This window comes from Hippocampus zosterae, chromosome 17 (genome assembly GCF_025434085.1).
Source record: "Hippocampus zosterae strain Florida chromosome 17, ASM2543408v3, whole genome shotgun sequence".
Taxonomy (NCBI): domain Eukaryota; kingdom Metazoa; phylum Chordata; class Actinopteri; order Syngnathiformes; family Syngnathidae; genus Hippocampus; species Hippocampus zosterae.
Window position 1 is genome coordinate 598428 of NC_067467.1, and position 22113 is coordinate 620540.

The window sequence follows — 22113 nt, forward strand, 5'->3', positions numbered from 1 at the left end:
CAGAAAATTAAATTTACTTTTCTGAGAATGTTTAGGCCAGCAGAGAAGGCCTTGCTGGCCCTGACAGAATGCCACTGCTAACGAGTCAGCCATTTTGAAATGCTTGCACAACGCAATGACATTCGACACAAGATGTGTGCCCCAAATTCTGCCTTTATTTATTTACAGAAAAACGGTCAATCGTTACCGGAAATGATGATCAACAAAGCAAGCCGACAGAAAACTGTCCACGGCGGTTAAGTCTTTCCAAAATATGCATTAGCCCACGTGTGGTTTTGTAGGTTGTAGCTGGAGGCAAGGAAAAGAAAATCTTTCGAGCCACTCTTGTAAAGCAGTTGCCTTCCGCTGCCGGGTTTATGTTTTTTTTTTTTTTTAAACTGAATAGTTTTCTGGGAAATACCAGCTGTTTTTTTTTTCTCTTCTCTGTGAGTCCAGCACTTCAAGACAAAAATGTTGTTTAGTCATCTTTGGAATCTCATACTTGTAAGCGCAGTCTTCAGCTGGAGAAGGGTGATTATTCTGTTGAGTCACGATCAGTCGCGGCGTGAGTAAAAATCCCGTTGCCTCGCGGCAAAACATCCACAGGTCACTACAAGTCCCGCTTGGGATGTTCAGACGCATTCTTCTTTGACACCTGGAAGCTGAGGGCTCAACGCAGGAAAGTAAATAAACATCTGAGATACAAGGAACTCCCGTTCGTTTTCCTGGACTGAGATCAACATGACCTCACTCAATTTTCTCATCACTATGTATGACATTCCAATGACTGAAAATAGTTGTTGTTTTATTTGTTACATGAAAGAAATCTGATGAGATGAAAATTCGAACACTGTGTTGCTGAGGATAGAAAGATAAATACTTTATTAGTGTGGGAAAAAAATACATTTTTTAAAACGACAATTATTCTTTCGGTGTTTTTATTATTTGCTTGCCAATCACACCAGTGACGATCTCCATCTGCGATCTCACCACAGTTTGCGATCGGGCAATCTGAGATCGATTATTTCGGTCTTCGCGGTCTCCGAGTCGGCGACCGCGGGAGTTTCGTCACTTCACGAGTCTGCCGAGGAAGCGGCACGCCGCGACTGCCGTCAATTCTTTTCACACAGTTTATGAAATAAGATTGACTTCCATTATTTCAAACCGTTTTCGACAAATCACAAGTTGCGCTGAATTTAATTACACTCGTGTTAATCGTGAAAGCGATCTTGTGATGGCTTCTTTTCAAGGCAGCCGTTTTCAAAGGTGAACCTGCGGGTTTGGCTTGTTGCAACCACGGAAAAAAAAGCTTGTTTGTCACGTACACACCCGTTGCCCATCAGAAACACACACACACACACACACCTCGTCCCCCTTAGCAACTGTGGACCACATGAAAGGAAACGTGCGCGTCTCTCCGTTGCGCTGTCCCCTCCCAAAAGCTTCGCTGTGTGCACGCATGCGAAATGTTTGGGGAATTATTTCAACGAGTCAAATGTTTTATTTCAAATATTCAGATTGTTATACCAAATATGATCCCAAAATATAAATAAAATCGCATAACAAATATCAATAAAGCACATTTTGCCTGACGCATTATACATACACATATACATTGCGGCCTGGTCATCCTGGAAGGGGGAGACGCCCATTTGCGGCCCCTTCTCAAGGTTTCTCTTTTTTTTTTTTTGGGAGGGGGGGCTTCTCATTCTCATTTTTCCCCAAATGGGGATTTTGGAGTTTTGCCTTGGCCTCCTTGGGAGCAAAGGTTAAGGGATGTCGTGAAAATTTGAGACCGTTTGTGATGAAGGGCCATGGAAACAAATGTGACTTGACTCGAATGTGACATTTGAATAGTCGTCTTGAACATGCTTACTAAGGTGCATAGCAATCCGGAAGCTCTCATTAAGAACAAAGAAAGCACACCGTGTGACCGCGTTGACTCGAAGCCACGCCCACTTTTGCAAATCGATGCCAAAAACTCGAATTTGAAAATGACAAACAACGCAAGTACTGTATAAGTTTGATGAGGATGATGCAAATGTTTGTGTCAATAAGAAGGCTCATGGTCAAGGGGCACGGCCGGAGAAACTCGTCGAGGCGCCTTTGGTCTTTAACGCCTGACCTATGAGTCATAGGAGTCCTGAAGAGAAAGCGATAAAGTAGCACGGAGATGTTGTCTGCACACGGTTCCCCTATTAGGAAGTTAATTACCACCCTGTTGCATCCTCATACCTCAATGACAAAATAATTGCAACGGTGAATGACACCATCGACACAAGCCTTAATTGTCAGACCGAGGGCCCAAATACTTTCTGAGGGTTTGGTAAATGTCACAGCCTTGTTTTTACGTAACGACCGTGACAAAAGGCCACGCCCGGCATTCTGCTTCCAACGTATCCCCCCCCCCACGCCTCCCCAAAAGTTCAAAGAGCCAACAAATCGAGCGACAAGAGGTTGAGAGATGACATGCCTGTCAAACGGCGTAAGCTCCGCCCGCCCCGCTCAGACCTTCGTCAACAAATGAGTCCTCACCTGAAAGAGCGTCATGAGCTTTCTGGCCACACGCCGTACTTTGGAATGACTCAGCCTTCATCCACGAGCAACAGTTAAGAAGCGGCGAGCATGGCGACGCCCTCTAATTTGTTTGATTTCACTCTTTTGATTAAATCTGCCTCAGAGGGACTTATTTTTCCCACAGTCTCTCAATGCCGTCGCGTATTATCTTCAAACCCAGACAAGTTTTCGCGCAAGGTGTCAATTTAGGGAAAAAACAGAAAAGCCGAGGTGGTCCACCGTCACAAACACGGGGCGGGCAATGAATGTTAAAACCGTGCTGGAATGTGATTATTTGAGTAGAGCGATGGAGAAAACGGGAGGTTCACCATCCCACACATCTTTTAAAATTTAAAAAAAAAGGATCTTGAATAGTATCAGTAGTAGTTGGTCTTTGGCTCCGATCGGCATGAAGCAAACCAATACATTTGGGCACTTTGGTCACGTTGAAAAATATGCCGAGTACATTTTCATCCTGCTTTGGAGGCACACCTTCAGTTCTTTCGGGATGATCCAAAAACGGCCCCTTCTGTTGAAGTTGAGCGGGTGCGTTCAATGTCTACGCCGGCACGTTTGGGATTCAGTAAACGGCTCCGACGGGAGCCGGCGGCGCCGCTGACGATGGGTGGCGGGCGCTGTTGGTTGCCTGCAAGGCCAAATGTGCGTCCTGCTGCTGCTGCTGGTACCAATTCGGGTGCGCGTACTCGTCCATGTAGACGGAGGAGGAGGAATCGGCTGAGGGCTGATAAGGTTGCTGCCCCCTGCTGGTAGGGTCCAGCATTGTACCATTCTGGAGCCCGGCGCTCAGGTTGGTGTCGCTGCCGGCCGTGCTGCTGGCGGCATCGGGGACGCCATTGTTGTTGTTGTTGTTGTTTTCCCAAGCGGCCGGCGATGGGGGAGAGTTGCAAGCCATTGAATCGCTTGCCTCCGGGCTGTGCTCCAGCGCCATTTCCCCCAGTGGAAACTCTCCGTTCTTGTACAGTTTCTTGAATTTAGAGCGCCGGTTTTGGAACCATATCTTCACCTGCAATCAAAGGTATCGTGTGAAGAAGGCCCTGCCGTGAGCACCACTTGACGGCAATCGGTGCGCCGCCATCCTCGACCGAAATGAGACGCGCCCCTTTGAAAGCGCGGGAACAGGAAAAATGACGTCAAAGCCAAAAGACATTATTATATATTATAATATATATATTATATTATATATGTATATACACACGTATATAATAAATTAGGCGAAGCCCGGTGTACATTTCCTTTTTTTTCGCTACGCGACCATCGGAGGAAAAAGTTTGGAGGAGCTCCAATCGACGCGTAGGTGTCGTTCATCATTTCACCACTAGGTGACATCCAACTACCATTTATTTTCAGTCATTTCATTCCTCTCGCCACACGAGTCGTGTCAGAAAAGTTTCAGGGCTGGTCTCACGCTTTTGTTTTGTTTTGTTTGTTTGTTTGAATCCAAACTATTCGTACTCCACCTGGAGTCGAATGTACTTTGCCAATCGGCTCATACACTTCTTGACGTCATCAAAACGGGCCCGATCGAGCGTGAGGAAAAAAATCACACACTGAAGGAAGCAAAGCCCCCAGGATCTCGTCAAAGATACGCCGGTTGGTCGTCTGGCCTGGACCGAAAGGGGCTCTTTGCCTCTTTTTTGACAATGGCGATCAAAGCCGAGAGTTCTCTTTGTTTTCTCGTGGCGAACGGCTCACCTGCGTCTGCGTCAGGCCCAACTGCGCGGCCAGCTCGGCCCTCTCCGGCAGGGCCAAGTACTGGGCCGACTGGAATCTCCTCTGGAGGACCGCCAGCTGGTAACTGGAGTAAATTGTCCGCGGCTTGCGAACCTTCTTGGGCTTCCCGTTGACCATCCGAATCTCCATCTCGGGCTCTTCTTTCACTAGAGGAGGACGTCAAGGAGGTTAGCTTCGCTCGTCTGGCGTTCATCTCCACGTTTTGCCGATGAGAAACCGCCGTCTTCTCTCACACGCGTCACACAATGAAAAACGGGTCCCCACGAAGCCAAGATGGAGCACAGAAATAGCCGCTCCGGTCCCTCCGTTTCAAAGAAATTCCACCAGCGCTCCAAACTTATAATTTTGGTCTGAGTGTCCCCTCCAGCCGGGGCGGGTGGTGGAGATTTATTGCCGCGTTTCATGTCGTCTGAAAAACTGTTTCTATACATACATACGATTGCTCTCGCATCACTCTCTCGCCCTTTTACAACTTCTCGAAGTTAGCCCCGATCAATAACACCGGCCGTTTATCTGTTAGCGAATGGCAAAAACATCAAAAGAAAAACAATACAATTGAACTCTGGTGAGGCCTGATGTGCTGCGTGGCTCCGTGCCAAAGTGTCCCGGAGCGATTTCCAGCTAACTCCCGACTGGAATGTCGAAAAAAAGAAGGAAAAAAAAAAGTGCAGCAGTCTGTTGAGTTTGTTCACACGGTGATGCCGTCCCTGGTCAAATCAAGATGGCGCCACCCTGTGTGTTGTGCTACCCACAACAGGGTTTGGAGATCTTTCCATTTCAAGAGTTAAATATCAAATAACGGAATCTTCAAAAGAACTCTAAAAAAGGACCCGGTGAAGGGATGCCAGAGTAGGAATGAGGCGCGCCCTTTTCATACGAGTAGCTGTCAAGAGGCGAGCGGCGGTATTGTGGACCAACTGGAGAGGCTTCATGGAGGACTGGCCGACTGCAACGTAATCGCGTCGAGATGTGACGACGAAGGCACGAAGGACCGTTTCAAAGCTTCTCAGCAGGTTCTGGAGAGGCTTGTTCATGTTTCGATCTCGAAAATGGACGACGGATCCGAAAGAAGCGCTTCAATTCACGGATGTTCAAACCGCACGGAACCATTTGAGAAGCGCTCAGGAAACTGCTGTCCTCGCTTGAGCTTTTCCTTCACCACAAATTATTTTCTTTTGGTGCCCACAGACTACATCCTGAGCCACTTTCCTCCACGTTTCGGTTGCAGAATGAATCTTCAGTGAGACTCTGATGTGGAAGACGTGATCCTGCTTCAATGTTTCCAAGCTTCCTCTCCAGCCCCGTGACATCACTCCGATGATTACGCTAGCTGGTCCGCTGACAATGAACTTATTTGCTCGTTTCCGTGGTAAATTGATATCGGGGTTTATTAATGGGTTTCCTTTTAAGAATTTAGGAGGTTTATATAAAAAGAAAGAAGACTTTCCAAGTGGAAGCGAAAAGGAAGGAAATATGTGCCCGGTGGATTCTTTCTTCTGATTTGAAAACGAGTTACCGTAGCACTCAGTTTCTTGGGTACATTCAATATCCAGCAACGATGAGGCGTTCACGGTCGTCACGGAACTTCGGACCTCAGCGTCTTTCCATTTCAAGCGCGCACGTCGTGTGCACGATTTCCCACAAAAAAAGCACCGAACTCACTCGCCGGGCGTATTCAGAGAACGTGACTCCGTTTAATTTGGCTTCACGCGACGTTTCGTTCGCCCTTATTTGAACGTAATCTTGAGCGTTTTTTTTCCGCGTTTCTTCCCGATGACAAAATCAACTTGAGCGGATTGAGAGTTGAGCTCACTCACCGGCGTCTGGTAGCGTCGCCTGCGTCTCCCTGCCGAAGCCCCCGCCGGGCTCTCTGTACGCCGAGTGCGGGTAGGCGTACTCGGGTTTTCCACACGGAAAGGCGCCACCGGGGACCATCCCGTTCAGGTTGTAGTGAGCGTACGCGTAAGGGCTCGCGTGTGGAGTGGAGTAGGACTGCTGCGCCGCGTAAAAGTCCTGCGAACCGTGGAGAGCGGCGCCGTAGAAACCCGCGTCCGCGGGTGGCGTTTCCGCCGCCGCCAGGCTCGGCGAGCCGCGGACGTTGGCTTTCTTCTCCTCGAACGCGGGTGACGGCAGCCCGTTCATCGCGGAGGGCGAGCGTTCCGTAAACACTCCGGGACAAAAAAGAGACCAGAGTGCGGAGCTGGCGTTCCCGAGCCGTCCACGGTGGCGGCGCCCAGCCCACAAGTGGAGCTCCTAATTACAGGGCGCGCCGAGCCGGGGCAAGGAGACGAGGAGCGCAAGGCTCCCCCTCTCATTGGCTCTCCTTCGCACTCCCAGCCTCTGCCCCCGGGGGCCAAGACGGCACTGCTCGTCGCCTGTCTGACTCCCCTTCTTCTCCCCGCAGAAACCTCCAGCGAACCTCTCCCTAAAACCTTAAAGACGCCGAGGCGCACTAGCAACCGACCGCCCCTCAAACAAACAAAAGAACTTTTTCCAACTCACCTGGTTCACGCGACTAAATTCCACGCGCATCGCGTGAAGTGGGCGGGGCTGGCAAAAGCACCCGCACGACATCCAAACAGAAGTCCAGACCCCCCCCCCAAAAAAAACACGTGCCATCTCCCTTGTTAAGACTTTTTAACATCATCTTGTCGTCTGTGAAGGTTGAAAAACGTAACATGCCCCCCCCCGCCCCCCAAGTAAGCAGCAAAAAGTAAACATACCTGTAGGACAGAAAGGTAACAACAAAACATAAATACTCCCAAGTACTGACATCTGACAAATTCACTCAAGCAAGCAGGGTGACGCATATTTTCACATTGTTACCCCCCCCCCCCCACCACTGACGGCGGGCATTAGCAAACCAACTGGCATGAGGGTGTTGTGATAAGGCATGTTGACGCATTAGCTCAGCTCCCATTCAAATGGAGATGCTGGCCCCAGACTCACATGGAGAGAGACATTTACACTCAGTCAAGGTTTCTTTACAATCGAGCTATCTGCCTTTTTAACGTGTGTTGACTTGAGCCCCGGGCCTCCGTCATGCCCTGAGGGGGGGGGGAGGTTGTGTCAACCTTTAACGCAGTGGAGCGACAATGACCTTAAAAAGCATATAGGTCCACAAAAGGTCCCGGTCCCTAGACCACTGGGAGGCGCCGCTATGAAGAGTTCTTCATGGACTAACTGGGCCGGGTCCAAAGAGGAGCCCCACCCCTCCGGAGGCTTCTCCCTGCAGCGTTTTCATCTCGTTATTAAATGACATACGCACTCCGACCGCACGGTGAAGGTCCAAACCCCCCAAAGATCCCCCAAATGAAAAAGAACTCCATCTACAGGCTTATGTTGATTTATTTACAAGTTGTTTGACGCAGGTCAAACCCCCGTCCCTGCAAAATGACATTTTCAGAAATGTACAATTTCTCTAAAGATCTCCGAAATCAACGTCCCTCCTTTGCTCAGACGGCGGAATGCCGAAAGCGTCGGCCACGCTCTCCCCCGGTGAGATTTACATGTTGCTTGTATCGTACAAAAGGGAGAGCTTATAATTACACGGGGAAGCGGATGAACTTGGCAACGGGATCCAAAGGGGGGGGGGGGTTGGATGCGGGTGAGCGGCGCAACGCTAACATGATGGTCGGCTTCTTTGCGGCGTGGTCTTAAAGGAACAGCGTCGCAGGATCAAATGCCGGAAAGCCTTGGGTGACTTTGCCTCAAAGAGGCAGACCTGAAACTCTTGCCTGTACAAGTACGTAGTCTTCAGCCCCCCCCCCCCAAAAATAGCAAGTCTCAGAGAAGGGAAAAAAAAAAACAGGTAGAGCACAATGCGATTGAACCTCTTTCTGAGGATGTTTTCTATTTGACAAGATTGAACGATGGCCAGCGCAGAAAAGAAACGGGGGGGGGGGGGGGGGGGGGGTCCAAGCCATTTGATTTTCTCGGCACTAGGAGCCATCGGCGGCAGGCGAGGGCTGCAGTGCTCAGATTTTGCCGGCGGGAGGAGCTCTTGGCGTCGCCCCCCCCCCCTCCCCCCCCAAGATCGGGACCGAGCGACAGAAGTGGGAAGAAGGCCGAGCAGATTGCCCGCGGGAGGAAAATAAGGAGCGGCACCTCCGTCCCATCCGACCTGACCTTAGGTGAGCTTCTTGGCTTTGTTGTAAAGCGAGTCCACCACCTTGCTCATGTTTTGAATGGTCTCCAGGGCCGCCTCGTAAGTCTTGTCCACCGCGGGCTCATCAAAGACGATGAGCACGCCGTCACCTTGGTCTAAAATCCCTGCCGGACCCCCCAAAAAATAAAAAAAATAAACAGAAGCGAGGAGAGCGGGAGTTGAATCAAGCTGCGCGTCTGCTACATTGGGCATCAACATTAGCCGGAGTCAAAATGGCGGTTTTACTGCTCAAGTGATGACTCAAACACCCCCGCCCCCGCCCGATATTGTGGACTCGGAAGAACCGCGCTAACGTACCGTGAAACTTTTGGTCCAGAATCATCTGCGATAATTTCCTCTCGACATCAACCTGGAAGAAAGACACGGTGGGATTCTGCGCACGCACCGAATAAGAAACGAGCTAGCTACATAAAACGAAAGGAACCAACAAAGAAATGGAGAGCGAGCGCATACCTTCGACAGTTTGATGATGGAGGAGATGTGTGCCATCTGGTAGAGAAAAGACCGATTTTAATTTCTGCTGACATTCTACATGAAGTCTACAATTTCAAGAAAAACAAAAAAAAACATCTTGTGAAGGTAAAAGTGGAAACAAAGTGATAGCGTAAGTTAGCGTAGCATTTACTTGGACCCTGGAGAAAGGCTCAATGACCCTGATGAGGTTCTGCTCAAGCAGGTTGTCGTAGAGTTTGCCAAGATGCGTTCGGATGATGGGATCCTCCCGCAATTCCGCTTGATACTCGCTCAGGGCCTTTTGGAAGGAAGCAGAAGCGCAGCTTACGCACATTTTGATTCTCTCGCCGGCGGATCGTCGACAAAACGCCCTGGCCCGCGCCGCCGCGCCGGCTCCCCTTCTGGTCAGGCTGCCGCACGAACCTTTTCAAAGTCGGCTAGCGAGCGATTCTTGCTGGCCTGCGCTACACATTTCAGGGAATCCGTCTAGAGGAGAAGGGAAGAAGAATACGGGCCGCGGAGCTGCTTTCAAATCAAATCTCGTGGAAAATGACACGCTTACGCTATAATTTAGCTCAAAGTTTAAAACTTTTCGTTCCAAATCAAAACGTTGACAGTCCTTTCTCAGGGATAAAGAAAGAGCGGGAGAGAGCACACCTGTCTTCCGGCGTAGCGCACAACCAGCTTGCCACTTATGAGGGCCTGGACGTCTTCCGGTCTGAAACAAAAAAAAGCACATTTGTGGAGAAAAAAACGGCCCTTGTTCAAAGTTGCAAAAAGGGGCTTTTTTGCTTTTAGTCGAAAGAAACCATTTAAGCCAGGCATGTCCAAAGTCCGGCCCGCGGGCCAAATCCGGCCCGCGGTCGAATTTCATCCGGCCCTCGGCCCCACCGTCATAAAATCAGTGCCGTCTGGCCCGCAGGTTGGGCGCAATGGAACACATGTTGCATTGACCGAGGTCTCGTAGACTGGTGAGTGATGTTTCATAGAGTACTGCTTCCCTCTAGTGGCTAAATGAGTAATAGCATTCACTAAATGAGTAATAGCATTTAGACACTAGAGGGCATCACTCACGAGTTAACAAGACATCACTCCGTGTTTATATCGAGTGATATGTCATATTTCAAATTCCTGTTTCAAATGAACCAAAAGAAATTCTGAAGATTGTTGAAATTCAAATAAAAATGGAAATGTGAGACAGACTGGCTTACTAAAATGTGTTGAACAATATTGTTGTTCAATGTAAAGAATGTCAGCCAAGGTCGGCCCCCCGACATTTTACCACATAAAATCTGGCCCCCTTGGCAAAAAGTTTGGACACCCCTGATTTAAGCCCTTTTGAAAGCCACCGACCACACCCGTCAAGGTTACAATAGATTTCCGGTCTGAAACAAAAAAGCACATTTGTGGAGAAAACGGTCCTTGTTCAAATTTGGGATCCTCGTGGTGGTGGTGAGGGCTTGCAAAAAGGGGCTTTTATGCTTTTAGTCGAAAAAAACCATTTCAGCCCTTTTGAAAGCCAATAGAGCCGACCACACCGGTCAAGGTTACAATAGATTGCCGGATGTAAAAACAAAAAAAATACCAAATGTACATCATCTGTCTTTGCTGACCAATGTGAGCGAGCGAGTAGCATAACACTTACGCGTTGAGCATGATTTTGCAGAGCAGCATATATTTGAGTCCCGTGACGGCTCGAGGACTGTCGATGGCGTCGTAGCCCTCAAAGGCTTCGTAGAAGTACGAGTAAGCCGTCTTCCAGTCTTTCTCCTCTGCTGCGTGAATAATTCCTGAACACCGAATGGGACATTTTCAACCTTTCTTTTGCATTTTTCCTCCCACTTCGTCTCGTTTTGTTTCTTCTCGCGTCTTACCCGACTGCATGTCCAAAGCCGCCTGTAATTTGGGCGGGCAGTAGATGGCGTTGGCCGTCGTCCTGGCCGACGTGAGGGCGGCGTGAGCTTTGGGCAGGTTACTGAGGGCGTGATAGCTTTTACTCTCCAGCAGCTGCACCTCCACCAGCAGGGCTTTGTCATCCATCTTCTTCAGCTCCTGCAGTAGCTGCGATCCTGGAGGCGGAAACCAAACACGCGCTCGTTCCAATGTGACACATGCGGACAAATCGCTACGGAACAAGCACTCACCAAGTTGTAGGGCCTCCGGGTAACACTTTGTGTCGAAATATAACGAGATGAGACGAGCCTTTGGGACAAAGCGGGAAAGAAAATTCTCACAGCTGATACATCCAGGTTATTTTTCTATTTCTTACCTCTAGGGCCTGTCTGAGGAAGGTCCTCTTCTCGGTTTTGGCCCATTGGATGCACTCCAGGCAGAGCTGGACTTCCTGACCAGTGGCGGCCTCCATATCCAGAAAGAGGTCCAGCAGGGAGCGCACCAGTCGGGCTGCTTTGGCCTTCGAGATGGAGTTGAGGAACGGCCGCACGTAGGTCAACAGACCGCCGAGCTCTGAGGGCAGATGGAAAAGTGATCATTCTTATAAGTGTGCCTCAAAAATTGACGATTAGAGTATGACGGATATAATGTGACAATGGCGGGGATCCACCAAGAGTTCTTGCGTTTACCTTCAGCCTGTCCCGTCTTGGCCAGCAGTCCGCCCAGCTCCATGATGCTCTGCTCTTTAACCCGCACAGCCTCCTCATCACTGTCCTGAATGTCTCTCTTGACTGCCAAACACACGCGCACACCCAAGAATAACGTCAGGAGAAGGGCTATGAATACTTTGGATTTGATTCACGTATTCTCTACTTATTACAAGCTGTGTGGGATGGCAAGCAAGACAACAATGAAAACATACAACCCCCCCCCAAAAAAAGCTCTTACGTGCTCGATGAAGCCTGAAAACGAGCAGCAAATTGAGTGGAACAAAGCGGAGCGCCGTGGAAGCGAGTTGAACGCCGCTTTCGCGTTTCACTTGATGTTTGGCAGAATTACGGAAGCCGGAGATTTCCCTGCCCGGGCGACCACACCGACTGTCAACCAAGAACGCAAGCCGGCCGGTTGAGGCCAACGTTAGCGCGAGTCCTGCTCTTGCCGGCGCGGTGCTAGGCGGCTAGCGCGCCGCTGCTGACTCACTCCCGGTAAAAGCACGGCGAGAGACGACGTCGTCAGCGAACGTAGCTCCACATTCACTGCTAACAAGCTAACAACGAAGATTTCTAATTGAATCGCTCGCGCATTGGGTTGCGCTAGCGAAGCTCCGAAGACAAATGAGACTTTGGTTTCCGGCGGCACGCATTTCGGTTACGTTTACCTATTGAATGTAAGATATCGATGGAGGCGCTGCGATCCGTTCCGAGAAGAGACTGCGCTCTCTGAAACTCGGCCACTGCCGCGGCTGCCATCGTTCCTTTCCCGCTCCTGCCGGCCACACAGCTGCGCTCGGTTCAGTTCGCGGCTGCTGCTTTTTTTCCGCTCGGGTTCTTCACGCGCATGCCGGAACAATGCTGCCCCCTACAGGTCACGCCTGGTTCTTCATTTAGCCCTCGTCGAACCCCGCTCCAATTTTGGGAATTTGGAGAAGGGTTATGAATTTATTATCGTTTGGGATTTTTTTTCGTGGCGGATGTACACATTTATGCAACCGCATTTTATCAGTTGATTTTTGTACCCCCCCCCCTTTTCCCCTCACATTGAGGGTGAAAAACATTTTGATCTCATTCTTGTATCACAAAACCTGGCATTTAAAAAGGGGTGTGTAAACTTATTATATCCACTGTACAGCCAGTTTAGTGTTGGAGCAGTTGGGTCAGAATATTTGATCGATGGCATTTGAGTTGAAAAAACAAAAAAACACCAACAGACAAAATTCAACAATGACACAACGTTTATTGGACATTGTTTTGTTGTGCAATGATATTGAGTGAATTAAAAAAAAAGTTACACATTTTTATAATCAATACAATATACCGGTACTTCAAACTATTACATAATTGTACTGCGTTTATTAGATTAAAAAAAAAACATAACAAATACACTTCTAACCCAATTTAAACTTCACATCAAGTGGTTCAAGGCATTTTGTGAACCCACTTTTAATACGAAATAGTTCTGAATTAAGTATTAGAAAAATAACCTTTATTTAAACAGATTTACATGAGCATTAAATCCAATCTTTCATTGAGTGTGTTCCAAGTCATAGGACGATGGCGAGGTAGTCACAAGCCTGAAAGCAGAGTAAACAGAAACTGTGACGAGGTGTTAAAAACAAGAAACCTGTACAGGCGGCTCCTCGGTTTACGACGTTCCCAAACTACGACGTTACTTGGCGACAAAGGACACGCCGCAAACTAGTTTGCGGTCCTTTCGGCGTCCCATGTTGTCGACCATGGGAGAAAAAAAGCTAAGGAATCATTTTGTCCCGCTTGCCCAACTTACTGATGCATTTTAATACTTAACCATCAGTAATACTTTAATACTTCTAACCATCAGTACCTAGGAAGTTTGGAACAGAGTAACGTACCTTGCAACTTATCAAGAGGTTGCGAGAGGAGGTTGCATCGGATGCTAATGAAAAGACGGCGTTGTAGGGGCAGTCTTCCATGTGCTCCGTCACTCTGGATTCCAAAAGATTCCGCAGGACATCTGCGGTGATGTTCTTCATCTAAATCCGGGGAACAAGACAACGCAATTTCAGAAAAAGTAGATTGTTGTCAATCTGGTGACCGGTGAGTGTGCAAATACTTTGGCTAATGCTAAACGCCATCTTGGTTGGCAGCAGTAAACAAGTCAATGCACTCATTACGATCAAAGATTTTTTGTGCGAGAACGCAAAAGTAACAGGAAGGACTTTGTTGTTTTAAGTCTACAAACCTTCGTATTTATGTACAGTCCACATGGACAAGAGATGAAATGGCTGCTGATGTTCAAGTAGCTCCTAGCAAACACAAGATGAGCATCAGCCCTCGACAAGTCACAAAGTCCTCAGTGTCCCACAAATCCCAAACCTGTTGGACTTACGTGCGGCACGTGGGGCAAATAACGAGAGCCTCTTCCAAGCCATCCACAACGGACGAGATATACTGCTGCTCAAATTCTTGGTTTCTCTCGTACTCTTCGATAATAGACATTTCTGCAGCGTGAGGGGAAAATATAAAACACGAATTTGAAATGGCAACACCACAAAAGGGTATTCCAAGTTAACGGATACAGCAAAGTATGTAAAATGCTTAGAAAATGTAAGCAGAGCTAAAGTGTTTTTTTTTGCCGTTTATAAGCCAATAATAATTGGTGGTTTCTTTCTGACTTCCGGGTTGAGTGAACGCTGGCGCGTTTTGGCTGCCGCTGCTCAACCCGTATTGTTTTGTGTTTTTTGTTATTGTAAAGTGTCCTCGGGTGTCTTGAAAGGCGCTTATAAATAAAATGTATTATTATTATTATTATAACAATCACGTGACGATGGCTGCAAGTGCGCAATGCATTACCACGAGACAGGAGCTCCTGCTGGATTTCCGCCAAAACCGCCAGTTCGTCATGATCCTTCACAACGTCGTGCATCTGTTGAGAAAGACGTCACGGTTCAACACCGTCGTGCAATTTGGCGATTTGTTTGGGGGGGGGGGGGGCCGCGTACCTCCGCAATGCCGCCCGGGCCCCACAGGGACGGCAATCTGCCATCCTCGGACCGCAGAGCCGTCCATTCCTCCGCCATGACCTCCTGGACGATGAGGGAGGTCGCCGGGCCGCCGCACTTGAGGCCCTCCCCCAAGTTGCGATATCGGTCAAGCAACCTCGAGCGGCGGCTCTTTAGCCTCTCCACACAGCGCTGTCAAAAAATAGAGGATGAGCATAGAAGAAGGCGGTTGCTTGGCCTGCCGAGTGACCGGTTGAATCCACTCCACCTTGCGATATGTTTCTTTCCACGGTGGAGTCGTTCCTTTATAAAGCGAGCGATGTCTTTGCAGAGACTCCATGTTGATCGGCGCCAAACGCCAAGCGGCTTGACCGTAAGTAGCTTGTCAGGACAACAACATTTCGCGCACAAACAAACCAGAAGCGGTTTTAAAAAGACCGTGACGTAACCCGGAAGTGAATGTTTGCCGCGAAGGATTGCATTGTGGGACATGTAGTTGATTAGCAGACGTCGGACAAGTGAGCGTTATTTTGGCGATGAAATTCGTAACGTCACAGCAAATTTCAAGATAATTACGAAAATGAACGTATGCCTGTGACGGGGAGTGTCACGAACAGGATCTTTTCAAGTTATGACGAGCGGAAGACGTCATGTTATGTTATGTTATGTTATGTTATGTTATGTTATGTTATGTTATGTTATGTTATGTTATGTTATGTTATGTTATGTTATGTTAAGCACATTTCGGTGATATTTTTACATAAATACATTTTTAAAAATCAAATAATCTTAAAACAACGTAACCTAAGTCATCAAATAAAACCACAATGACCACAATTGCAACATGAACTTTCATTCAGTTACTCTTTGAGTCATTTCCTGATCTCCTTGATCCTCACACGGTCCGCGGGGCGTCTTCGGGCAGTGGGTCGGGAACACCCTGAACCGGTTACAGCCAATTGCAGGGCACACAGAGACGAACAACCATCCGCGTTCACACTCACAATTCGGGGCAATTTGGAGTGTTCAATAAGCCTGCCATGCATGTTTTTGGAATGTGGGAGGAAACCGGAGTACCCGGGGAAAACCCACGCAGGCACGGGGAGAACATGCGAACTCCACACAGGGAGGCCGGATCCGGGATGGAACTCACGACCTCAGCACCTCGGACAGCGAATGGGTTGCGAGAGGCCGGAACCAACGGACTGCCAATGACTTCATCGGCCAGGTTGCGACACCGACGGCGAGTCGTCGTCGGCGGAAACTGCAGCGGCGTTGGCAGCATCCTCTCTGCAGCCAATCGGAAGACGGCATTTGCTTCCTCCATCCAACCCCGATCAGCGCCGACTCCCGCATCCAAGCGCTGACTCTCTCTCTCTCTCGCTCTCTCTCGCTCTCTCTCAGGATTGCAAGGGCAGACGCTGATGTCTATTTGGGGAATTTGTAGAGGCCATTTTCTGCTGTTTCTTTGTGTTTTACGCGTTTTTTTTCCATTCCGAATTTTCGTTTTGGTTTTTGCACTCCAATGTGAGTATCTGGGGGGAGAGAGAGAGAGAAAAAAGAACCCACAAAACGAAATAAGCGAGCCCGTGTAGATTTTCGGGTCTCAATGGAGGACATTTTCCAACTGGCATCCCAGCACACCTCGTTCTTTCTGTTTCGAGCATTTGTATTCCCTTGAGCACAACGCGAATTTTTTTTCTAGGAGAGATGAAATGAAGGGGAACCAGTAGCCCGCGGGGAATAAAAATCGGTCCTGTTTGAGCTGGGGGGGTTTTCACGGACCGGATCACGGCGACTTGCGTGAAAACCGAGGAGGAGGTCTGGGATTTCGGCACGGCGGTCACGAGGCTCCATGGACGCCGCGAGAGGAGTCCATTAAGCATCAGGTAGGAAAGCGGTGCGATTTCTTTTTCAGCGCAATAACATAAGCGATCATCGGCGATGCAAAATGCAAAATGCGCACCGCTTCGGGGAAACATAACACGGCGCGGGTATTCATTTCTTATCGCAAACATGGCCAATTCGAATTGGACGAGTGCGGAGCTCTTCTTCTAACATGATGTGTGTGACACGACGTGACGCTTGTGCATATATTGTGCTCAAAGTGGAGGCGGGGGGGGGGGTGTCTCGCTTTCAAGGCTTTCATTTTGAAGCTAAGATGGATGCTTGCGTACATTTTCTTCCTCGCGCGTCCGCGGCCCAGCTTGATTCTTATATAACGCCGCCGAGCTCTGCAGGTTTGCGCTCTGGCGAATTGAGCCACAATAGAGCGTAGCTGACCGCATCAAACGTGAATTGCGGGCAAAAGACAGACGGCATCCACCCTGGACTGGTCACCAGCCACCTGCATTTTACTTTCACGTTTGCATGACATTGACTGGAACGGAAACGTAATTCCTCTGTGATTTTTTTTTAATGAATCCAGCGGTTGGTTCACTCCAACTGTCCAGTGCCGCCCCCCACCCCCCGCACACACTCCCTGCGAAGGAATGCCATCCAAGTAAATAACAATTCTTGCAAAAGAAAATAAAAATTGCCACGATTGGTTTCATTTTGGCGAATTGCACGTTGCACGTTCACATCCAAGATGGCTACGTTCACATCCAAGATGGCTACGTTAGCCTCATCAGGGCCTCCACTGCAATGTAACCGTTTGACTTCAGTGAAAAATAAAATGCGCTTTTATTGTGTATCTTGTGTGGAAGTGAGTAAAACCGCTCGATGCAGTGAACTGCGCCTTGGCCCGATTTGGTCAAGAATTTGACACGGGAAAGATTGTGAGTGTTGTCCAGCTTCCCCCCCCCCCCCCCCCATCCCGTGGGTCAAAATACGCTTGGGGAAAAGTGTGTGTTTAATAGCGAGTGCAAGTGTGCAGTTAAATTGCGACGTGAAGGCGAATGGGATGTTCAGGAGGACACCCCCCCCCCCCGGGGGAGTGACATGAACAAGATCTGGAGGCTGCCCGGTTGTCATGGTAACGATGAGACGGCGAATCCCGGTGAAACGGCCATATTCCGTCGGGGAGCCGATCTGAGCTCAATATTGGGATTTTGGGGGGGGGGGGGGGGGGACATGGCGGATGGCTCTTTTGCGCGTGTTTCGGCGAATGCCTGACGGGACCGCTTTCTGCTCACAGATCGGCCAAGGTGAGACACTTTGGCCCTTTTCCAAACAAAGGGGTTTCTCCTCAGCGCTCCGCACCGCCGCCGCCCCTCGCCAGGCGCCATGGGCACCGTGCTCTCGCTCTCCCCCAGCTACCGCAAGGCGGCCCTGTTCGAGGACGGCCCGGCCGCCGTGGGTCACTACACGGCGGTCCAGAACAGCAAGAACGCCAAGGACGCCGCGGCGGCCGCCGCCAAATCCCTCAAACGCCCCTCCATCATCAGCGTGCTGCCATGGAAACGAATCGTGGCCGTCTCGGCCAAGAGGAAGGGTTCCAAGAAGCTGCAGTCGGACGGCGGCGGCGACGGCGGGAAAGGATGCTCGCCGGACGCCGATGATGTCGTCGCCTCTAATTCGGCTTCCCACAGCTTGAAGCTGAAGAAGTCTCAGTCCTGTGCAAATCTGTCCTCGTACTCTTCCGGCCGGGATCCCTCAGCCGCCGCCTTGACTACCTCCTCCCACCTCCCGGCCTCCAAGACCCTCATTAACGTAGCCACGGTCGCCGCCAAAAAGAATTCCCTGACCGGCTCCGGGATCCAGCCCTCGACCGCAGTCGGTACGCCGAAGCGCGTCATCGTTCAGGTAAGGCATTTTCTTGACGGCTTATTTCTCGGGGGCTGAGCTGAGACTTTGAACGGTCTTAGAAGGTCTTATTTCCCAAAATCCTGGAGGCAAAAACCGATAGACATAGACAACCGATGAGCCAATTGTATTCCCTTTCCGCCTGCCCTCAGGCCTCCACCAGCGAGCTGATGCGCAGCCTGGGAGAATTCCTGTGCCGGCGCTGTTACCGTTTAAAGCGTCTGTCGCCGACCGATCCCGTGCTGTGGCTGCGCAGCGTGGATCGCTCCCTCCTCCTTCAGGGTTGGCAGGATCAGGGCTTCATCACTCCGGCCAACGTGGTCTTCCTCTACATGCTGTGCCGCGACGTGGTCTCGGCCGAGGTGGCGTCCGAGCGCGAGCTGCAGGCCTCGCTGCTCACGTGCCTCTACCTGTCCTACTCCTACATGGGCAACGAGATCTCCTACCCGTTGAAGCCCTTCCTGGTCGAGGCCGAGAAGGAGGCCTTCTGGGACCGCTGCCTGGAGATCATCGACCGCATGAGCGGCAAGATGCTCCAGATCAACACCGACCCCCACTTCTTCACCCAGGTGTTTGCCGACCTGAAGAATGAGAGCAAGAAAGAAGAGGAGAAGACCAAACTCTTTATAGGTCTCGACCGATAAAAGATGGAGGTGGGAACTGCGGGCCTTGGTATGATGAGGACAGGCGGAATGCTGCCTGAAGCTACTTTGAAACAACGGCGTTGTCTGGCGTCTCTAATGTTTTTATGGCACGGTGCACCGCTCGGTTATTAACTCATTCGCTACCAGCCAATTCTGGACCAAGTCTGGAAAAGACGTCTAAACACGTCTTTGGGAGCGAATGAGTTGAGAACAAGGAGGCACCAAAAACAAAACAAAAATCTTTCCTTGTGGGCCAAACCGGTGATGCATGACCTGACATCTTTGTTCATATCCAATTTCGACATCATTTTAGCCCAAAATACACAATTATATATATATATATATATATATATATATATATATATATATATATATAAAATAATAATATATATATTATATATATTATATAATATTTAAAATATATATATATTTTTATAGAAATATATAAATATATATTTATATGATTTTTAAAATTTATATTTATATATTTCTATAATATATATATATATATATGTGTATGTATATATATAAAAAATAATAATATATATATATGATATATTATATAATATTAAAAAATATATATATTTTTATAGAAATATATAAATATAAATAAATATTTATATATATTTATATGATTTCTAAATTTATATACATTTATATTTATATAAATTTTAAATTTATATATATATATATATATATATATATATATAAATACGATAAGCTGTTTCCCGTCCTATGTTTGAAGGAGAAAAATGGCCAAACCGGTTATCCCGAGGAGTTGAAGAGTGTTTTTCTCTTGAAAGGTTAGAAACGCCAGACAACGTTTATTTATATCAGTAGGGATGAATAATGTAAACATGCCGTTACAGGAATATTGATATTACGTTGCATGAGCTCACATCATACAGTACGCCATTGCACATTGACCACCCGCTTACTGCCAACTCCATTTAACCTTATTCCTTATTCTCATGCGTAAGATGAATGCACTCATCAACGCTGGCTGGGGGGCCTGCTGTTGAAACTTTAATAGCATACAATAAAAAATAAATAAATAAAAAACACCACGCAACATACCCACATTAAATAAAATAGTTGTGGCGTCACTGATAAGGTACAGATTTGGTATTAGGCAATGCTGCTTGGAATCTATACAGCAAGAGCACACATCGTTCAGAAAAATGGCCCGAAATGTTTACCAAAAAAAAAAACAAACAAAAAAAAAAACATGACAGAATGCAATAGAAGCCTCCGGTGCATCTCCAGAATGGGGTTTTATTTGATAACTCCCCCATCCACATGCACTTTCTCCCTTTAGGTCCATATCGGTGCTGTCTAGAATGACAAGAGGATAGAAAGGGGTTGACATTTTTATAGAAAAGTGTGAAAGTTCAAAGCATTGCAAACCGCAGGCCTGTTTGTGCGTCAGCTAACACTTTTTTTTTTTTTAAGTGTAAAAAGGTGATCTATTTTTCCTAAATGCCGCCACCACTTGAATGGTGGCGACTTCCTACCTGGCGTGTATCATTTCGAACCCACGTAGGGAGCATAAAAGAGTGGATGTGGATGTAGATTCAATTCAAACATTTTCGAAGAGATGGTTTTGTGTGTGTGTGTGTGTGAAAAAAGAAAGAACTGCTGCTAACCCGGGCACTGGCCTGGAACCAACACGAGCACAAGCGCGGTGGAAAAGGGTGTATGAACAAAAAATGGAAGAGATGAAGATTTCACTCCGGCGGTCCTTGTTTTGTGCACCGACAATTAAGCTTTGGGCTAAGTCAAAAGGCTCGGTAGCCATCCTCAGACTTGCTAACCATATCTTCATCGGATTAGACCCATCTCTAAAAAAATCAATATTTGTCCAGAAAGAAACAAACCATCGCCTTCGAGATTCATCCCATCGGCTTTCTCCATTATTGTAAGCGATGATGACGTTTTGGCTCTACTTTTGTTGTTTTTCTGATTGACCGCCGTGTCAAGACAATGTAGCCCGGAGCCACAATCGAACCTCATGTAACATATTATGCATATCATGAAGAACGATGATCACACTTGCTGACGTGACCTCCTGTTTCTCATCGCTTGAATGGAAAAAAAAAAAAAAAAAGTAGCATTTCTCGACGTGCCGGCAGTTGAGGTGACATTATGCTTCATGATACAAAGTACAGGAGAGTCTGTACGATACAATGACAGAAAATGAGTTTTTAAACAAAAAAAATATTATGCAGCTATTTGAAATGTTCAGAGCTCCACCCTGTTAGCATTTTCTTCACACCTCAACTTGAAATGACCTAATTTCGCTTGACGCTTGATATCTTGGCTGTGGGGGCTGCCTGGCTGGAAAAAAAAAAAACAAATCAAGTGTTGAATTATGTCCAAGCGCATGCAACGGGAATCACACGAATGAATGAAACGGGGAAATAGCAGGTGTAAAAAGGCTGGTTGTTCTCATCCAATGATGGATTCACCCCCACCCCCCCACACACACACGCCAATGACTCTCACAACAAGATAAGGCCGCCAAATATTCGTCTTGAATCCGTTAAGGGTCAACAAAAAGGCCACTGAGAGGACCGGCCCCTCGGGACCGAAGACTCGGGTTGACACCCTTCCCACTCCTCTCAATCATCTTTCATCAAATATGTGCCATATTTTCTCTTGGAACACTTACAAGACAAATACTATTGTGTGATGATGATGATGATAGACATACAATGTTTGTTTTTTGTTTTTTTTTGGTTTCTCTCTCCTTCCATTTGTGAACAATATTGTGTAACAAGAATCTTTGTTCAAGTTTAATGCTACTAGTGCTACTAGAATACGGATGCTGCAGTCTGTTACTATCGTGGCTGTATGAATATGTATGCAAGAACGAACAAATGGATCAGCTGTTACAGGTACTTTGTATAAAAACATTTACAAGCAATTTTTATGTCTTCCTCGCTTTCTGCCTTCGTCTTCCTCGCTTTTGAGCTCCCTGGTAGCCCCATTGCTGCCAGTATTGTACCATACATTTGACGACTTTTTTTTTTTAATAAGCCAAAATGTAATGCTAATGTCGATGTCTGTACTTTTCCACCGAATTTATCTCGAAACAAAACCGTGAGAGACCTTTCCTTCTCAGGTGCGGACTTCAGCTCCATTTAGTCAATGCGGCCGATAATGCTGCTAGCTTAATACGTGTCGAGGCAACTTTTAAGAAAGAGAACTAGAATTGCGCTAAG

At 47.9% G+C, this 22113-nt stretch overlaps 4 protein-coding genes across 5 annotated transcripts; 1 reads left to right on the top strand and 3 right to left on the bottom strand.

The window, feature by feature from the left end:
- Positions 1-2678: 2678 nt before the first annotated feature.
- On the bottom strand, positions 2679-6841 carry LOC127589423 (homeobox protein Dlx3b-like). The gene is made up of 3 exons (XM_052048568.1): positions 6105-6841; positions 4249-4433; positions 2679-3559 (listed from the first exon to the last, which is right to left on the bottom strand). The coding sequence occupies exons 1-3, from the start codon at positions 6427-6429 to the stop codon at positions 3116-3118; spliced, it is 954 nt and encodes a 317-aa protein (XP_051904528.1). The 5' UTR covers positions 6430-6841; the 3' UTR covers positions 2679-3115.
- A 776-nt stretch (positions 6842-7617) lies between these two features.
- Positions 7618-12356, bottom strand: LOC127589418 (26S proteasome non-ATPase regulatory subunit 11-like). 2 transcript variants are annotated; one of them, XM_052048561.1, is made up of 12 exons: positions 12180-12354; positions 11491-11592; positions 11178-11374; positions 11053-11110; positions 10783-10977; positions 10554-10698; positions 9566-9626; positions 9332-9394; positions 9081-9206; positions 8909-8944; positions 8753-8804; positions 7618-8559 (listed from the first exon to the last, which is right to left on the bottom strand). In XM_052048561.1, exons 1-12 carry the CDS (start codon positions 12268-12270, stop codon positions 8417-8419), a joined length of 1269 nt encoding a protein of 422 aa, XP_051904521.1. In that variant the 5' UTR covers positions 12271-12354; the 3' UTR covers positions 7618-8416. The 2 variants fall into 2 exon arrangements, with proteins under 2 accessions (XP_051904521.1, XP_051904522.1); XM_052048562.1 differs by having other exon boundaries at positions 8417-8559; positions 8909-8994; positions 12180-12356.
- Positions 12357-12734: 378 nt separating this feature from the next.
- Positions 12735-14953, bottom strand: rpain (RPA interacting protein). The gene is made up of 7 exons (XM_052048574.1): positions 14767-14953; positions 14499-14690; positions 14350-14422; positions 13886-13997; positions 13739-13802; positions 13389-13529; positions 12735-13091 (listed from the first exon to the last, which is right to left on the bottom strand). The coding sequence occupies exons 1-7, from the start codon at positions 14836-14838 to the stop codon at positions 13062-13064; spliced, it is 684 nt and encodes a 227-aa protein (XP_051904534.1). The 5' UTR covers positions 14839-14953; the 3' UTR covers positions 12735-13061.
- Positions 14954-15497: 544 nt separating this feature from the next.
- On the top strand, positions 15498-19226 carry LOC127589422 (cyclin-dependent kinase 5 activator 1-like). The gene is made up of 3 exons (XM_052048567.1): positions 15498-16387; positions 17638-18245; positions 18398-19226. The coding sequence occupies exons 2-3, from the start codon at positions 17727-17729 to the stop codon at positions 18887-18889; spliced, it is 1011 nt and encodes a 336-aa protein (XP_051904527.1). The 5' UTR covers positions 15498-16387; positions 17638-17726; the 3' UTR covers positions 18890-19226.
- Positions 19227-22113: the final 2887 nt, after the last annotated feature.

What these genes read in the sequence shown, in the direction of transcription:
- LOC127589423 (XM_052048568.1), bottom strand. Translation starts at nt 6,429, where the DNA reads ATGAACGGGCTGCCGTCACCCGCGTTCGAGGAGAAGAAAGCCAACGTC. An exon ending in GGCGACGCTACCAGACGCCG is followed by an intron (nt 4,434 to 6,104) that starts GTGAGTGAGCTC and finishes GTCCTCCTCTAG; the next exon opens with TGAAAGAAGAGCCCGAGATG. An exon ending in TGGGCCTGACGCAGACGCAG is followed by an intron (nt 3,560 to 4,248) that starts GTGAGCCGTTCG and finishes CTTTGATTGCAG; the next exon opens with GTGAAGATATGGTTCCAAAA.
- LOC127589422 (XM_052048567.1), top strand. Translation starts at nt 17,727, where the DNA reads ATGGGCACCGTGCTCTCGCTCTCCCCCAGCTACCGCAAGGCGGCCCTG. An exon ending in CGAAGCGCGTCATCGTTCAG is followed by an intron (nt 18,246 to 18,397) that starts GTAAGGCATTTT and finishes GCCTGCCCTCAG; the next exon opens with GCCTCCACCAGCGAGCTGAT.
- rpain (XM_052048574.1), bottom strand. Translation starts at nt 14,838, where the DNA reads ATGGAGTCTCTGCAAAGACATCGCTCGCTTTATAAAGGAACGACTCCA. An exon ending in GCAGGAGCTCCTGTCTCGTG is followed by an intron (nt 13,998 to 14,349) that starts GTAATGCATTGC and finishes CTCACGCTGCAG; the next exon opens with AAATGTCTATTATCGAAGAG. An exon ending in GACTGTACATAAATACGAAG is followed by an intron (nt 13,530 to 13,738) that starts GTTTGTAGACTT and finishes CCCCGGATTTAG; the next exon opens with ATGAAGAACATCACCGCAGA.
- LOC127589418 (XM_052048561.1), bottom strand. Translation starts at nt 12,270, where the DNA reads ATGGCAGCCGCGGCAGTGGCCGAGTTTCAGAGAGCGCAGTCTCTTCTC. An exon ending in CCCGGAGGCCCTACAACTTG is followed by an intron (nt 10,978 to 11,052) that starts GTGAGTGCTTGT and finishes TTCCGCCTCCAG; the next exon opens with GATCGCAGCTACTGCAGGAG. An exon ending in TGCGCTACGCCGGAAGACAG is followed by an intron (nt 9,395 to 9,565) that starts GTGTGCTCTCTC and finishes CTTCTCCTCTAG; the next exon opens with ACGGATTCCCTGAAATGTGT.